The sequence below is a fragment of the Microtus ochrogaster genome, linkage group LG1 (genome assembly GCF_000317375.1).
Source record: "Microtus ochrogaster isolate Prairie Vole_2 linkage group LG1, MicOch1.0, whole genome shotgun sequence".
In the NCBI taxonomy this organism is placed as follows: domain Eukaryota; kingdom Metazoa; phylum Chordata; class Mammalia; order Rodentia; family Cricetidae; genus Microtus; species Microtus ochrogaster.
This window is the reverse complement of record NC_022027.1, coordinates 32,612,017-32,623,305: the sequence shown is the minus strand read 5'-3', so window position 1 is coordinate 32,623,305 and position 11,289 is coordinate 32,612,017. Positions and strand designations below refer to the sequence as shown.

The window sequence follows — 11,289 nt, the reverse complement described above, 5'->3', positions numbered from 1 at the left end:
AAATAAATAAATAAATAAATAAATAAACTAAAATAAAATAAAACATTTTTAAGTATAGGGCTGGAGAGATGGCTCAGAGGAGCACTTGCTGTTCTTGCAGAGGACCTGGGTTCAGTTCCAGTACCCACCCTGGGTGGCTTACAAAAGCTTGTAACTCCAGTTCACGATTTTCAGTGCTCTCTTCTGCACCCACATGTTACACACACAGACAAGCAGGTATACAGATACACATAAACCACCACCACACCACCCCACCCCACCACCACCCAGACAGGGTTACTCTATTTAGCCCTGGCTGTCCTGGAACTCACTCTGTAGATCAGGCTGGCCTCAAACTCACAGAGATCCATCTGCCTCTGCCTCTGCCTCTGCCTCCTGAGTGCTGGGATTAAAAACATGCACCACTGTGCTCAGCTTCTTTTAGAAGCTTTGTGTGAACTTCTTTTAGAAGGTCCTGCTGACTCCACCTCATCGTGTATTTTGAGGTTACAGATGGGTACAGTTTGCCTTTAATATTATTATAGCACAACAGGCTTCATATAACATGCCGCTTCTAACATGTGCACATACACAAACACACAAGCAGAAAATGTGGCAAGCTACCAGGATTTGACCTTTCATTATTTATATTTATTTGTTTAATATGAAAACTTAGATTGTTTCAATGAAGCTGCTTTTATCAATCAACACAAGAAGCTCTATTCAGAAGGACCCCACTTTCAGTGTGTATGGGTCCAGTGGTGGTGTACCCTGTAGTCTTAGCACTCAGGGTGCTGACGATGACCTCCAGCTGCAGGCTGAAGTGGTCCACATAGCAAGGACTTGTTTCCAAAGATCAAAAACCAAACAAAATAAACATAACACCGTTTCATCCAGCTCACTCCTGCATTGCACCGAAGCCAGAACCATAGCCATTAGGTCCCAACTTCTGTTGAGGCTGCTTGCAGAACCTTGCTGTCCACTTCTAGTTCAAGACCAGCTCAGAACCATTGTAAAGGATTCAGTAAGTGGCTCTAATTTAACGGAGTTTAGTCCCGTGCTGTTGCCACTTTCAGATGGGTCCCATCCTATATAGGCTAAGGGTACTTTACGCTAATTACACAAAGTAATTGAGGATTCTCCGTTCATCTCCATTCATCTTTCACCTACACCAAACCTCACCTTCTCCTCCATTTCTGCCACATTTCTGAAGAGCTTACTGTTCTCCAGTGTCAGCTTTCTTAGATCATGTGACTCTGTATTGGTGATTGTCTGAACTACCCATCTTCTCATTTGGAGAACACAAATATTGCCTCTGAAATCTCGGACCCTTTCTGTGGAGTTAAATTCTGCTTCTCCACTAACATCTCAGTCATCATGTGCTGTTATCATTTTTCCAATGTTGCATTACAGTTGCATGCTTTTATATACATCTGCTTTGAAGGTGAGTTTGAAAGTAAGGACACTTAACTCTTAGGTATGTCTTATTTCTCCTTGTTCCCAGATCATAGCTCGTACTCCCATCCCTGGTTAAGCCATATTGAATGAGTAAATGGATCTTTTACATTTCTATAAAAGAAGCCTTTCTTTCTTTCTTCCTCCCTCCCTCCCTCCCTTCCTTCCTTCCTCTCTTTCTTATTATATACACAGTATTTTATCTGCATGTACGCTGCAGGCCAGAAGCTAATTACAGATTGTTGTGAGCCACCATGTGGCTGCTAGGAGTTGAACTCAGGACCTCTGGAGGAGCAGAGCCATCTCTCCAGCCCAAAGAAGCCTTTTTAATATGTTAATATTTGTAAATATTTTCTCTAACAGAAATTCAGATCTTCACATGAAGCAGTTTTGAACTATGACACAGTTTCAGTGGAACATAAGGACCTGGTGCTCTTCAGACTTCACTGGGGAAACGGTGAGGTGTCGGCGCTCAGTGATGGACAAGAGAAATTCGAGGTGGATGATAAAGAAACCAGCATGAGTTCTGAGAGCAGCATCGAAGGGAGGGCACACGTGGACATTCGGCAGGAGCATTGCTTGGCTTATGTTCTACACACCTCGGGGACCACAGGGACACCAAAGATTGTTAGAGTACCTCACGCATGCATACTACCAAATGTCCAGCACTTTCGGTGAGTCCTGTCCTTTGAATCCTTTAGAATTTGTGCTTTAAGCTGGGTGTGGTGGGACTCGCCCGTAGTCTCAGCATTTGAGAGGCAGAGGCAGGCGGATCTTTGTGAGTTCGAGGCCAATCTGGTCAACAAGAGCTAGTTCCAGGACAGGCACCAAAGCTACAGAGAAACCCTGTCTCAAAATACAAACAAATAAACAAACAAAAACCTTCTATTTTAGCTGAGCAGTGATAGTCCACACCTTTTATCCCAGCATTCGGGAAGCAGAGGCCGGTGGAGCTCTGTGAGTTCGAGGCCAGCCTGATCTATAGAGTAAGTTCCAGGACAGCCAGGGCTGTCAGACAGAGAAACCCTGTTTTGAAAAACAAAATACCAAACAAACAAAATCTTGCATTTTAAAAAAGAAAAGTGAGTTTAAATCTTTGTAAATCTTGGTCCAAGTGAATAATCTTAAATAACTGATCAGTTGGATCTGCCTGATTGATGTGGGTGCGTGCGTGCGTGTGTGTGTGCGCGCACACGCGTGTACATGTGTGTGCGCGCGTGTTTGTGTGCGCGTGCGTGTGTGTGTGCACACACGTGTGCATGTGTGCGTGCGCGTGCGTATTTGTGTGCGCGTGCGTGTGTGTGTATGTGTGTGTGTGTGTGATTGGAGGTAAGATCCCAGGCATCCCACCAGCGCCTCTAATCCACTAGCACCCTTTCCTCACAGGTTTGTGTGTGCGTGCGCGTGCGTATTTGTGTGCGCGTGCGTGTGTGTGTGTGTGTGTGTGTGTGTGATTGGAGGTAAGATCCCAGGCATCCCACCAGCGCCTCTAATCCACTAGCACCCTTTCCTCACAGGTTTGTGCATTTGCAATGCGCACACACAATGTCTTCAGAAATAAAAATGAAAAATAAATCAAACAGAAGGAAGAGTCTACTGAAAGGAAACCAGAATATAATAATGAATTATTATGAGGAACTGCCTCTCACAGTGTGGCGACCACAGAGTCCGCAGCTAGGAGAGAGTCATAGCAGGCTGGGACCCCACAGGCATGAGACTGTCTACAGCAGTCAGAAAACACGGTCAGCTGCTGCTGCTGCTTGTTAAAAAATATTTTAATTTGTTTTTAATTTGTGTATATGTCTGTATATTCTTGTGGGTATGGTATGTGCCTGCAGAGGCCAGAGACTTTGGTTGCTTCTTGAGCTGGAGTTACCTAGACCGAACTGCCTGACCTCTCAGTAGGTGCTGGAGCACTAGTATGCTCTGGTCCATAAAGCCGTCTCTCCTGCCCTGTTTGGTTTTCACTAAGGAGAAATTCAGCCATTCCAGGATTGATAACACTCAGCTGACTGTGGACTGGAACGTTCAGCAGAATAACCGACAAGAGGGTGTATCTTTACTAAATGGCAGCTGCCATCCTTCTGTTCTCTGACTTCCCCCTTAAAGGGGAACCCGTATAACTGGTGATTCACATCTGTAATTCTAGCTATTGGAAGGCTGAAGCAGGAGGATTGCTGTGAGTTTGAGACTAGTCTGGACTACATAGTGAGTACCAGGGCCAGCCAGAATATCTCTATAAGCAAAAGAAAAACAAAACAACAAAAATAAGAACGAAATCATAGTAGAAAAAGAATTCTGGGGGTTATAGTTCACTCTGTCTAAATTGACATATCAGAAAGTCTGTCTGGTAGAAGGGGGTAAATGCTATTATTTAAGGGACTTTCTTCTATTTATTTTATTTTTAAATTTTTTTGAGACAGGGTCTCATTATGTAGCTCTGACAGTCGTCAAACTCATAGAGACCCACCCTTCTCTGCTCCCAAGTGCTAGGATTGTGGGCATGCGCTACCACACCTAAAGGGCTCTCAGTCCTGCCTTCTGTAAAGAGGGTTTCTAGCAGCAGCTGCACCATTGGTTAATTTGAAGAACAAAGCCTGAAGCATTCAGAAAATGTGTTCTCCTGATAACTGATTTCCCCTCTCTTCTTTGTTTAGATTCATCTATTTTTATTTTATGCATATGAATGTTTTCCTTGCATTCATGTCAGTGTATGCCTGGTGTTCATGGATGTCAGGAGAAGGCATGAATTCCATGGAACAAGAGTTTCAGATGGTGGTGAAATACCATGCAGGTGCTGGGACCTGAACCTGGGTCCTTTGCAAGAGCAGGAAGTGCTTTTGACCACCCAGCTGTCTCTCCCGTCCCTACTTAATGGTTCTTTAGGGTCTGTGCTTACCCAGGCTTGGGCGTTCCTTATGACAGCTATGCTCTGTCTGTCCCTAGGGTGCTTTTTGACATCACCCAAGAAGACGTTTTGTTTCTGGCTTCGCCTCTGACCTTCGATCCATCTGTTGTGGAAATATTTGTTTCTCTGTCCAGTGGTGCCTGTCTGCTCATCGTGCCAACTTCTGTCAAAGTGTTCCCAGCCAAGTTAGCTGATGTTCTCTTTTCCCGCCACAGAGTGACCGCTCTACAGGTATATTTCAGTAGCAACAGAAAAGTTTGCATCTACATTCTCCTAATGTTACATGTCTTAGAGAATCCTTTATATTTCTATAGTTCTTCCCAGTGGATTGATGATGTGCAGTTAGCTCATCAAAGGTACCACCTTGTGATGGCAATCATTTTAAAATGAAAGAGAGTTCAGTTAGTCATGCCCAGAGAATCAGTAACTTTGCATTACCTGTAGTACAGCTGGAGGAACTCGACTTTGACTATGGTGTACTGTTGGGGTATCTTCTCTCACAACATTTAAGCATATTATGTTTCCTACCAAACGCTAGTATATTAATTGCACCATTACAGATGAGCTAAGAACCAAGTGTGTTAGCACCTGCCTAGCCTCTCAATACTTGGGAGGTGGAGTCTTCCTATAAGGAGCTCAAGACCAACCTCTGCTACATAGTGAGTTCAAGGCTAGCCTGAAATACCTAGAATCCTGTATTTAAAATAAACTAAGGATGCCAGGCGGTAGTAAAGTAGTGTACACCCTTAATCCCAGCACTCTGGAGGCAGAGGCAGGCAGTTCTTTGTGAGTTTGAGGCCAACCTGGTCTACAAAGTGAGTTCCAGGACAGCCAGGCTACACGGAGAAACTCTGTCTTGAAAAACCAAAACCAAACAAACAACCCACCCCCCAAAAAACAATCCAAAACAAACAAACAAACAAAGGAGCCTGGCAGTGTTGGTTCCTATTGCTATGAAGAGACACCATGACCACAGCAACTCTTATAAGGAAACATTTAATTGGGGCTGGCTTACAGTTCAAAGGTTTAGTCCATTATTGTCATGGTGGCACTTAGGTAGACATGGTGCTGGAGAAGGAGCTGAGAGTTCTACATCTGGATCAGCAGACAGCAGGAAGAGAGAGAAAATGAGCCTCAAAGCCCACCCCAGATGACACACTTTCTCCAACAGAGCCACACCTAATAGTACCACTTCTTATGAGCCTATGGGGACCATTTTTATTTAAACCACCACAAAGGCTGATTTGTGCAGATCAAATATTCTTGGATGTGTGGCCTTTCACTGACACATGGTCAACTTACCAGGGCTACACTTTTTTTTTTAATTTTTTAAATTTATTTTTATTATTTAATTAAAAATTTCCACCTCTTCCCATTTCCCTCTTGATCCCCCATCCCCCTTCCCCTCCCTCTCCAGTCCAAAGAGCAGTCGGGGTTCCCTGCCCTGTGGGAAGTCCAAGGTCCTCCCCCCTCCATCCAGGACTAGGAAAGTGAGCATCCAAACAGACTAGGCTCCCACAAAGTCATTACATGCAGTAGGATCAAAACCTAGTGCCATTGTCCTTGGCTTCTCAGTCAGCCATCCTTGACAGCCACGTTCAGGGAGTCTGGTTTGATCACATGCTCCATCATCCAGCTGGCCTTGGTGAGCTCCCATTAGATCAGCCCCACTGTCTCAGTGGGTGGGCGCACCCCTTGCGGTCCTAACTTCCTTGCTCATGTTCTCCCTCCTTCTGCTCCTCATTTGGACTGTGGGAGCTCAGTCCGGTGCTCCAATGTGGGTCTCTGCCTCTAGCTTCATCCATCGCTAGATGAAGTTTCTATGGTGATATGCAAGATATTCATCAGTATGGCTATAGGATAGGGCCAGTTCAGGCTCCCGCTCCTCAGCTGCCCAAGGATCTAGCTGGGGACATCTCCCTGGACACCTGGGAACACCTCTAGAGTCAAGTCTCTTGCCGACCCTAAAATGGCTCCCTTAATTAAGATATATACTTCCCTACTCCCATATCCACCCTGCCTCCATCCAAACCGTCCCATTCCCCCAAGCTCTCCCCATCCTCCCTTCTCACTTTTTTCTCCCCATTTCCCCTTACCCCCACCTCATCCCCACCCCCAAGTTTCCCATTTTTTAAAAAATATTTATTTATTTATTATGTATACAATATTCTGTCTGTGTGTATGCCTGCAGGCCAGAAGAGGGCACCATACCCCATTACAGATGGTTGTGAGCCACCATGTGGTTGCTGGGATTTGAACTCATGACCTTTGGAAGGGCAGGCAATGCTCTTAATCTCTGAGCCATCTCTTCAGCCCTCAAGTTTCCAATTTTTGCCTGGCAATCTTGTCTCCTTCCAATATCAGGAGGATAACTTTATGTTTTTCTTTGAGATCACCTTCTTATTTAGCTTCTCTAGGATCTCATATTATAGGCTCAATGTCCTTTATTTATGGCTAGAATCCAGGGCTACACTCTTAAGAGAAACTGGCAGTTGCTGGTAGCTCCTTGGTTAGGAGTGGGACATTGTGCCCAACTCCTCTCTCCATGCTGGGACTTGAACTGGCCTGGGCTTGCATGGATTTTGTGTGTGCTGTCACACCCACTGTGAATTCAGACGCTGTCCTTGGAGAGGACAGGTTCAACTTCTATCACCCACATGGTGGCTCATAATTGTAACTCCAGTTCTAGAGGATCTGACACCATCTTCTGACCTCTGAGAACACCGCCTAGGCACACATGGTGCACGCATGGTGCACACGTAGGCATGGAGAGGAAGCACTCACAGAAGTTATAAAACAGAGTGTAGAACATGGTAAATGGCTCAGCGAGATGGGCTGGAGTGGTTGCTGAGGGTAAGAGCGTTTGCTGGTCTTCCAGAGGACTTCAGTTTGGTTCCCGGCACCCACATGGTGCTCATAACCACCCGTCACTTCAGACCCCAAGATCTAGGGGATCTGGTGCCTTCTTACTTCCTCAGGCACCCACATATGCATGAAAGCAAAACAGTCATAGAGATAATAATAATCCTTTTGTTTTTTGTTTTGTTTTTAGAGACAGAGTTTCTCTAGGTAACAGCTCTGGCTGCCCTGGGACTTGCTCTGTAGACTAGGCTGGCCTTGAATTCAGAGATCCACCTGCCTCTGCCTCCTGGGTGCTGGGATTAAAAGTGTATACCACCACTGCCCTCTGTTTTTGTTTTTTGTTGTTGTTTGTTTCTTTTTGTTTTTTGTTTAATTTTAAGATATTATATTATAAATGGTGAAAGATACTGATACTGGGTGTGCCAGCAACACGCCTTTAATCCCAGCACTTGGGAGGTAGAGGCAGGTGGATTTTTGTGAGTTTGAGGCCAGCCAAGACTATATAGTGTGATCCTATCACAAAAGTCAAAAAATGAAAGAAAAAAACATTGAAGTGATGGGGCTGGAGAGATGGATCTGTGGCTCAGTGTGTTTGCTGTGTCTCCAGAAGGCGCCCCCATGTCCATGGCTCACGGAATTCCGGCTCTAGGGATGCTGAACCCTTTTGTGGCCTCTGTGGGCACTTGCACATATATGCACATATATACACATAGAAATAAATCTTAAAGAATTGAAGAGAGCCATGTGTGATGATATGTGCCTTAAATCTCAGCTCTCTGGTAGGTCTGTGGTTTCACCAAACTTCCTTTTATTTTATTTTATTTTTTGTTTTTCAAGACAGGGTTTCTTCATGTCCTGAAATTACTCATTCTGTAAACCAAGCTGGCCTTGAACTCACAGAGGTCTGTCTGCTGAGTGCTGGGATTACAGGCACACGCCACCACTGCCTGGCACTCTCTGCTCTTCATTAAGAAGAGAGAGCTCTTAATGCTGGTGAGTCTCACCAGTGCAGTAAGGGCAAAGGTAAGGGAAGGAAGAGTAGGAGGAAGAAGAGGGAGAGAAGAAAAAGGAGAAGGCAGAGGAAAAATTTCGTGTGTAGATAGCATGATCATGTGTCTGCAGAACGGGGAAAGGCAGGATGAGGAAGACATTAGTACGAATAAACATTTAGCAAATCTGGAAGATACACACTCGATATAAAAACCAGCTGTACTTGAATGTGTAAATGTATGCATATAGTCATATGTATTTCTATATATATTTCTATTAAGAAAATGCCTAAAGCAAAATTAAGAAAATATTTTTTTACAATAGCATCAAAAATAATAAAATAGGAATAAGTTTAAAGAATATCAAGACATGGTTGTGGGGGGAGGAGGGAGAAAGAATAGCAAGATTCATCCACCAAAACTCTAGCATCATTGACGAAAATTAGAGACACACCTACATAGACAGGCATCTCACACTTATGTAGAAGTCCAAGCATTGTCAACAGTGGAGTTCACACTCAGTCTATAAATTATATTAAATGCACTATCCTACCAAATCCCAGGAAATGTTTGATAGAAATTCACAAGTTGATCCTAGATTTTATATGGAAATGGAAAAAAGTCTTAATTTATACAGTGGAGTACCATGATAATAAAAAAGAAATAAACTGTTTATATATACAATAAAATGGATACAATAAAATGGATAAGATGGGAAATATTTATTAGGGTTTTATAAATAGGGCTTACCAACTGAAAATTATAGCCGTAGGGCTAGAGAGATGTCCCAGTGGTTAGGAGTATTCCTTGCTCTCTCAGAGGCCCAGAGTTCAGTCCCTAGCACTCTGTCTAGTGGTTGACAATGCCTCTAACTCCAGCCATAGGCATCCAATGACCTCTTCTGGCTTCTGCAGGCACACACATACAAACATACACAGAAATAATAATGCATCTTTAAAAAAAATAAAAATACAGTCTTAGTGTCCTTATAGGTTCCGAAGTAATGATTACAGTGTTTGCATACAGAAGGAGGAAACTAAGTGATTTTTATTGTGTTTCCAGGCAACGCCAACATTGCTGAGAAGATTTGGATGTGAGCTCATCAAGTCCACTGTCCTGTCAGCGCATACTTCTCTGAGAGTGCTGGCCCTTGGTGGGGAAGCCTTCCCCTCACTGGCTGTGCTCAGAAGCTGGAGAGGCGAAGGCAATAAGACACGAATATTTAACATTTATGGTATCACAGAGGTGTCTAGTTGGGCGACTTTCTACAGGATCCCCGAGGAAGTCCTTAATTCTCCTGTGAAGTAAGGCTTTAGTCACACTCAATAGAGGGGGGAGTCTTCTCCCGAGATCTTAGCATTAGCCCTGGGGCTTGTGAGTTTTGTTGGGGATGGCAGTTGAAAGTGACGCTGTTGAAGGTGATAGTCTTTGCTTGCTAAGCCCACCCTCCACTGGGGAGCTATGCTCCTAACCCTACTGACAGGGTTTGTCAGGTGCTGTAGTGATAATATTTAAGACACTATTTCAACTTAAGAATCCAAAATCTTTCTTATAACTGGTGACAAGATTCTACCAGATCCTTTTGTGACATAACACACGGTACCAAACCATTTCCTCAGGCGTCTTTGCATTGTACCATAAACTGCTTTTGTCTTTGTTTGCTGTAGTGTGCTTTTGAGACACTGGGAAGTGTGCCCACATGTGAATTTTAAGCCTGCCCTGGGTTGTGTTTTTCTGCAGACACGAATCTCCCGTGCAGCTGGGATCACCACTCCTCGGAACGGTGGTCGAAGTCAGGGACACAAACGGCTCCCTAGTTCACGAGGGCACCGGCCAGGTATTTTTAGGTTGGTTCATGTTTGTTGGTTTATTTTTCAAAAAGAAAAATCAGATGTTTCTTATGTTCATTTCATGTTTTTTTAATATAGAGTGCACTTTTCCGTGATAAATTTTAGTCTTTTCATAATCACAAAATATTTTGTGTTTACCCGAATAGTTTCACATGTAGTTTCTAATTATCTAGAAACATGATTTGAAGTGTTAGCATTTGTAGACAAAACTACCTAGCAGTATTCTAATGATATTTTTATAATCATAAATATTTTTAGAAATAAGTTTGGTTTTATCCTTTTGCCAGCTTCCTGAAGTTATTGTGCCTGGGTAGCATTAAAAAGTCTCCTCATTTTAATATAGTCAAGGTCTGAATCTTAGTTACTGAATTTTAGAGATACTTTGATTTTGATGTTGTTAAATCAATTTTCCATGGATTTTGTGACATTGGAGTTTGTGTCTTTGAAAGGTGGGGAAAACAGAGTGTGTTTCCTGGATGGTGAAACGGCAGTGCCTCCTGGCACCATGCGGGCCACAGGAGACTTTGTGACTGTGAAAGATGGAGATATGTTTTTCTTGGGAAGAAAGGACACCCAGATCAAGCGCCATGGCAAACGTCTTAACATTGAGCTTGTACGACAGGTAGAGTCATTTAACACTAAGTGTCTCTTAGTGTATTAGGCAGCAGAGGCAGCTACCGCCAGACTTCTGTGCCAGTTCCTCTACAGCACACATGCCTGACACATCACTCAGGAGGCTGAGGCTGAGGATTATGGGCTCAAGGCCAGGCTGAGCTATATAACAGGATCCTAGCTTTAAAAAAAAAAAAGACAGAATCAGTGCCAGGTGGCGGTGGTGCACACCTTGAATCCCAGCACTCAGGAGGCAGAGGCAGGTAAATCTCTGAGTTAAAAGCCAAACTGGTCTACAAAATGAGTTCCAGGACAGCCAGGACTACATACAGAAGCCCTGTATCAAAAAACCTAACAAAACAAAACAAAAATCCCAAAATAATTGCAGTAAAAGGCATGGATAATTCAAGGTATCTCTTATTTCCATCAGAAAGATATTTTGTTTAGTAGTTTTATTTTGAGGCAGAATCTGTTTATGTAGCCCAGGCTAGTCTAAAATTCCAAGTCCTTCTGCTTCGGCCTTCTTGTGTTAGGCTTACAGGCATGACTCTCCAATTGGCCTTCCTAGTGTTAGGCTTACAGGCACGACTCCCCAAGTCTGGCTTTAGATGGACATTTTTAAATGTTTTTGTTG

General features: G+C 43.6%; 1 protein-coding gene across 3 annotated transcripts in view; it reads left to right on the top strand.

Annotated features, from left to right (window-relative positions):
• The window catches only part of Aasdh (aminoadipate-semialdehyde dehydrogenase), a 26,204-nt gene that overhangs the window by 4,153 nt on the left and 10,762 nt on the right, over positions 1-11,289 (top strand). For all 3 annotated transcript variants that reach the window (XM_005359376.3, XM_026785316.1, XM_026785317.1), the window contains exons 4-8: positions 1,798-2,108; positions 4,381-4,573; positions 9,256-9,497; positions 9,934-10,040; positions 10,493-10,665. In XM_005359376.3, coding sequence (XP_005359433.1) covers positions 1,798-2,108; positions 4,381-4,573; positions 9,256-9,497; positions 9,934-10,040; positions 10,493-10,665 — 1,026 coding nt within the window. The remainder of the gene's footprint in view (positions 1-1,797; positions 2,109-4,380; positions 4,574-9,255; positions 9,498-9,933; positions 10,041-10,492; positions 10,666-11,289) is intronic.